The sequence below is a fragment of the Nicotiana sylvestris genome, chromosome 12 (assembly GCF_000393655.2).
Source record: "Nicotiana sylvestris chromosome 12, ASM39365v2, whole genome shotgun sequence".
NCBI lineage: Eukaryota > Viridiplantae > Streptophyta > Magnoliopsida > Solanales > Solanaceae > Nicotiana > Nicotiana sylvestris.
Genome location: NC_091068.1, coordinates 123,575,400 through 123,581,924, shown reverse-complemented (window position 1 = coordinate 123,581,924; position 6,525 = coordinate 123,575,400). Strand labels below are relative to the sequence as shown.

The 6,525-nt window shown below is 42.4% G+C and overlaps 1 protein-coding gene across 1 annotated transcript; it reads left to right on the top strand.

The window, feature by feature from the left end:
- Positions 1–4,337: 4,337 nt before the first annotated feature.
- Positions 4,338–5,379, top strand: LOC138883659 (uncharacterized). Its single transcript, XM_070164356.1, has 3 exons — positions 4,338–4,532; positions 4,612–4,743; positions 4,852–5,379. The coding sequence occupies exons 1-3, from the start codon at positions 4,338–4,340 to the stop codon at positions 5,377–5,379; spliced, it is 855 nt and encodes a 284-aa protein (XP_070020457.1).
- Positions 5,380–6,525: the final 1,146 nt, after the last annotated feature.

Genomic DNA, 6,525 nt, shown 5'->3' with positions numbered 1-6,525 from the left:
AATCATGAAGGGGTACTCATAAAAAGCATAGTACCCAGGCCTATGGACTTCCACGAAGTCCCTTCCCGATGGAACCATATCAACATGAGCGGGGATACTATACTTTGTACGAAGAGCATCAATATGAACTTGTTCCATTTCAGAGAGCATGGGAGTAGGAGTAGGAGGAGGATCCTTGAGAATGTCGCTTCGAGACATGGGGTGTCTCAGCAGTAACTCCTCCACGGTGGGAAAACTGTCCTCTTCTTCCACTGTCATGTCCTCACCGCCAGAGGGGAGCGCCACGGAGGACAACGGGGCGGCGTCAGAAACCCCCTCACGAGATCGATGCGTTCTAGGCATCTCTTCGATGGAAAAGGTGTTAAGATAGTAGAGAAAGTTGTGAACAAAGAATGGGAGAAGAGGAAGGAGAAAGTTATTGGAACAAGCGCGGGAGGGATGAGAAAGGATAACTAGAAATGAAATGGCCAAGAATTTTTGAAAAAACAAACCCTCCACCTATTTATAGGATTGGGTGGCTCCAGAATCGAAGCGGAAGGCTGCAGAGTGGCACCAAAATCGAAGCGACAAGCCCTCAACCCCTATCTCGAAAACACACATAATGATGACGCACGTGGAGATGACGTCATTTCCAGATAAGATATACCATCCGATGTCTTGTTGAGCACACTGACCTCCCATTATTGGCCAAGTCGTAACGCTTCGTAAGACCAAATTTCTCCACAAGAGCGAGTGGTGTCCGCTTATCAAGGACGCACCAAGTTGCAACCTCGACAAGCGGAGGGACTAACTGTATGGGTCCAAATTTAGATGACCATGACCGTCGATGAATATGACAAACGATGAGATCCTCGTAGCTCGACATCCTGCGGAGGACGACAGACAAGCGAACAGAGACTGCACGACTTTTGCAGTAGTGTAGGTCCGATAGGGGGCATTAGGAATATTCTTCCGAATATTCCCTATGATTTGTCTTTTAGGGCTTAGAAGGGGCTTGTCCCTTATATATAACGGAAAAACAACCTTGTAAGCTCTCTCCTTTTTTATACTTTTCCAGCTAAAAACACTGACTGTAATACTTATCTACATAAACGATCGGTGTCTTTAACGTTCGATCATTCATCTTCACAAGATCAAGAAATATTATCCACTGTGTTCATCTTATATACCTTTTGTTCTAGAGATTGTTATACTTAACTAAGATTTATCCCTTCATCTTCTTTAATTAATTTATTCAAAAATGTTCAAATATCTATTGAGTCAAACAATAACATTCAGAGTTTTTGAACTAAAGCTTAAATATTTAGAGACTGCAAAAGGAGCACACTATGATCACAACATTTTATAGTTACATATTTTTTTAAAGAAATCTGGAAAAAAAATATAGTTATAGTAGCAGTTGCTCGATTGTTTCTAATTATTACTAATGGTACATAGATGGGCACAAGGGTTAAAAGGATTGATATTTTTATATTTTCTGAATATCAGAATATTCTTTTGTTTGTCTCATTCATTTTAATTTTGGTTTGCCATAGATTTAACAAATTTTGCTCCTGTTTCTAAAAAGTCTCTTTTTATTATTATTTAAAAAGGTATCTTTAAAGGACTCTTTTCTTTTAAAGAGTTTTCGTGCAACTTCTTATAAATAGTCAAAATTTAATTAGAAAAAGTTATATGTAATTCAAGAACCTATATGCTTAGATGTTGCCTAATGTACAATTCAATTTAATTGGTATTTCATTTGACTTAACAACAAATATATGTTAGTTTTGAACTTACTAGGCCTTCCCCTGTCGTAAAATGTAAGATAAGGTTATGGTTGAATTAAGTTTTATATTAGATCTTGTGAGTAAACTTAAAGAATGCAATGAAATATGAAATAAGAAATAATGATGAAATGAACAGTTTTTGCTACCTTTTTTCTTTACGGAATCGGGTTTGGAGTAGGAAGAATGAAACTGTTTACCTCGAAAATACGAGTAATAATTAAATTTAATTTGTGATTTTAAAGATATGTGCTTTAGTTCAATACTAATCAATAATCCAGAAGTATAGCGTATAAATGAAACAAATGAGTAAATCAAACCAGCGCTGCTAAGCAGTATCGACCTCGAGCTAAAGTGACCTCGAGATGGACCAAGAACAATAATGAGAGAATAATAAAGCTCAAAGGACAATTCTGATGAACAATGAGCGAAAAAATAAGAGAGTATATTCTTTGCCAATGATTAGATGATGTTTACAAATGATTAGGGTCCCCTTTGTATAATAGGGGAACCCTAAATAAGGTACATTTATATTTACAGTAAGGAATCTTATTGGGACAGCTGTATAACCGCCTAGTACGGATTTGTACCAATTCGTACAAATCTGTTCCGAAATTTACGCCATGATCTTGGGGACATGGCGGGAATCTTGTACTTCTATAACAAACTCATAACGACACCATCTCAGAGTCGGTCATACTTGGCTTCGGTACTCGTCGTAAACTCCGACCTTCGATCCTTACATTCTGCCCTCGAACGTGAACCCATACTGAGCTTACCCCTTGGTTCGAGCCTTCTATTCCTCGATGTGGGCCCTCGAGCACACAAAACCGGAGGCATATAATTTTGATCGTATATAGATAGTCCCCGCGTTTCTTATATAGTAAAATGATAAGAAACTATTTGAACTTCGATTTTTTGGATCCTTTGATGATGAGGTCATCCTCATGACGTAGGCGCTCGAAGTGACCAAAACGTCCCATCGGTTCGTTTCTCCAAAACATTAAATGCATGCCAGTAATGGTCGGCCACTAGCGTCGTTGAACCGTCGCCGTACATCTATAAATATAAGGTGTAGTTCGAGAGAAAGCTTTACTTCAATCATCAAACCACCTCTGAAACAGTCCCTCAAAAAGAAAAGGCTTCCTCCTCTTCTTCCCATCCGGCCGGTGACAAGCGCCGTCCCTTCACGAGATCATTCCGCTGCTTGTGTAATAAAGAAAGACTTCGATGTCGAAACCTCCAACAGTTCAAGGCCGATGTGAGCATGCGTTGAGGTATATTTGTTTGATAACGAAGAAGCATCTCGAGGTCGTGAGAAAAGAGTGCGGCTGGGGGGACGAGGTCGTAGTACAGATCCCGACCCCCAAGGAGAACAATACAACTCACATGGAGGGGTTCTTAAGTGTTTACACTTACCCCTTCATACTGGGTCCCTCGATCCAGTGATGATCGATTTTTGTAAAAGGTACAAGGTCACTCTTGGCCAGATCCATCCCTCCTTTTGGCGCATCTTGATTATGCTGCGCTATTTTTCTAGCAAGGCTAAAGGCTGGAATTTACCCTCCATCACCTTATCCGATTGTATCGGCCACGACTTTTTCGAGGACTGATCAAGCTCCAACATCGATCGAGCAAAACATTCTTTGCTAGCAATGATGAGGCCAAAGGCGGAGGTTGGATGAGTCGGTTCATCCGAGTGAGGACCTAGGACATCATCCCCAAGGAAAAAATGTCAGTTCCAGAGAGATGGAACCCTCATTGTAAGTAAAAATTCATTTCCCGGTATCCCCTTGTGCTTCGTGCGACCTCCTCGTACGACAAGCGCAAATGGCGTGACTTGTCGAGGGATAAATGGGAAGTCAAACATCATGATGAGTTTTCCGGTATATGCTTTTCTTTTGATGCTTTCCTTCTTTACCAAAGCTGCTCATTTCCTAACATTCAATTTTTAAATTCATGCAGGCATTGGAGATTTCTCCGAGATAAGGCCGTCCCCTCCTGGGGAAGAGATCAAGTCCCCAATTCTTAAATCGGAGAAAGATAACAAGAGGAAAAGGGTTTTGAAACCCGAAGACCCCTAGGACAAAAAGGCTCCTGCTCGAACACGCATGAGGAATGTTATCCATGTAGACACAGACCCGGCCCACCAGCCTCTGGATGATGAAGGGGACGAGGGAGAAGAATGAATGTTGGTGACGCAAAATAGAAAACCAGCTGACGCCGCCAAACCCTCCGGATCAGAGATCTTGCCTCGTGAAAAGGAAACTCCGAAGGAAGATTCGGGCAAAGCCCCTAATCACCCGGGGTCGAGATTATTCCCCCTCCTCCGACAAGTATACCATAGGGGACAAGTACTGAGATGGTCGAGGCCGAACAGAGTGCCTTGAGTGACTTGCTCGGGGCCGTGACAATGGGTCATTCTCCTTCCTTACCATATTTTTCTGAGGAGATGATGAATGAAGAGTCGAGATTATTCCCTCTCCTCCGACAAGTATACCACAGGGGACAAGTACCGAGACGCTTGAGGCCGAACAGAGTGCCCCGAGTGACTTGCTTGGGGCTATGACAATGGGTCATTCTCCTTCCTTACAATCTTTTTCTGAGGAGACGATGAATGAAGCTCGAGCTCTACGAGATACTGACCTGAGCAGAGTCCCTAGTGAAGAAGATCCTTTCCGGAACTACTTTACTTGGGTCGATGATGTTGTTGACCTCAATGATGCATCTACCCTCTTCGAGGAGGCTCAACGCCTTTTTTCCCAAGTAAGTGTTAGCTCCCGCTGTTGTAAATTTTTCTTCTTCTCCCTTTCTCTTAACTTATAACTTTTTGCTTTTTTTGTAGGCCATTACCAAATTAAAGGCCGAGCTGAGCCAATGTGAGGCTGAGCTTAAGAAGTCTTCGGATGAAGAGAAGACCCCGAGGATCCTTTGTAGTCAAAAGGAGGAGGAGCTCAAGGATCTTCAGACGAATTTGGTCAAGGCTCGTAAAAACGAAGCCGAGCTGGACAAGTAGGTAATCGTGATTTTGAAAGAGTATGGTCTTCTTGGCCTTACTGTGGAGGCTAACACTTCAATGTCTTAGCTGCAGCAAAAATTGGAGATGATCGGGCAGCTTCGGGGCGAGGTCGATCAGGTTAAGGCTGATTGCAACGGATGGAAGGAAAGTATGGATCGGCTCGTTGTTGATAAAGAAGTTGCTTTAGCTCAACTGGCCTTGGCTGAGACCCAACTCCAGGGTGCTAAAGTGAAAAATCTGGCCCAGGACAAGAAAATTGAGGAGCTCGAGGCCAAACTTGCTAAAGTCGAGGCTGAGGTTGCTGAAGCCAGAGCCGAAGTGGAGAGGACGAAGGTCACTGCCGATAAAACCATCGTCGTATACTTAAGGGATGTCGAGGCTATTCAAGCAAAGCTAAGTGAGGCCTCTGACCGGGAAAAGTGGAGCAATGATCTGGCTAAGTGCCAATCTCAGAGTGAGACCCTTGAAGAGATCCATGCCCGGGGCTTCGACCTTATTGAAGAGATATATCAAGCAAAGGCGATGGAAACCGATGTCAGGTTCCTCGTTTCTTCTGATGATGAAGATTCCGCTAATGGTTTTGAGGACAGGTGAGATGAGGATGGAGTCCCTGAGGAGGAGGTTCCCGAAGATGTGGCTCCAAAGGACACGACTTCCGAGGATATGGCCCCCAAAGATGTGGTTCCCGAGGGTGTGGCCTCAAAAGTAGATTAAGTTCTTTTGCTTTTGTTTTTGTGTAAGGCCCTTTATGGGAAATGTAAATACTCTTTATGAATAAAAGGAATTCCCCTTTCTTTTCACTTTGTGTCTGATTTGTATTGAATTTTGCTTCATTTTTTTTTGTGAAATTTTTTGATGTTATAATCCTAATAATCAAGTGAACACGGGCTCGAACTCAGAATATAACAAACCCTTGGGTTTTTTTAGTGATCAATGGGCGATCTTCAAACTTATAGTATATTACCTCTTAAGGTTTTTGTTAATCCTCGAGCTATGTTTAAGTTGATTTGATGTGAGCTCGGGATGACGGGACTCTCGAGTCTGAATTGAGTGAGAGTGAACTCCACATGATTTGGCCCTTAGGCTCTTTTAAGTCGACCCTTAGGCTCTTTTAAGTCAGCCCTTAGGCTCTTTAAGTTGGGCCAATTCGGCCTCTAAGACGGCTATAATTTTTCCCTCTTTTCGGCTAAAAGAATTAGTAAAAATTTCTTTATGACTTATCATGTGTTTTTGACCCGTTGGGTTTTTCGAAGGTTTAATATATCGGAACCTCATTTGTAATCCGTTTGCTTTACGATAATTGAATACCTCTTGAGGTTTTTTCGGAGGCAGATGTTATCGAAGCCTTTCAATTATTCGAGCGCTGATTTCATCGAAGTCCTTTTTTATTTTCTTTTGCCGAGGGTAGCCTGATTTAACTGGTTTTCTCAAATTATTAGAAGGTCTTTAACTTATGGCGGAAGTCGGACGTCTCCGAGCCGCATTATTTCAGCTGTAGCCTTTAATATGGAAGTAGCCTTCGGGTATGTCTCTGTCGCGCCCCTTTTTTCTCGCGATTGGGTTTATGACATTTGGAGGGACAACTCGTTCCTTTTGGGAACTGGGTTACATTTGAAGAGTCGTAACCTAATGATTAAGGTGCATTAGGACACCAATAGAGATTCAACTCTGCGTTTGTTTGAATAACCAGAGATTGGGTAAGGGCTTGAAATTATCCCAAGGGGAAGGTGTTAGGCACCC

What these genes read in the sequence shown, in the direction of transcription:
- LOC138883659 (XM_070164356.1), top strand. Translation starts at nt 4,338, where the DNA reads ATGGGTCATTCTCCTTCCTTACAATCTTTTTCTGAGGAGACGATGAAT. An exon ending in CTCAACGCCTTTTTTCCCAA is followed by an intron (nt 4,533 to 4,611) that starts GTAAGTGTTAGC and finishes CTTTTTTTGTAG; the next exon opens with GCCATTACCAAATTAAAGGC. An exon ending in AGGATCTTCAGACGAATTTG is followed by an intron (nt 4,744 to 4,851) that starts GTCAAGGCTCGT and finishes TCAATGTCTTAG; the next exon opens with CTGCAGCAAAAATTGGAGAT.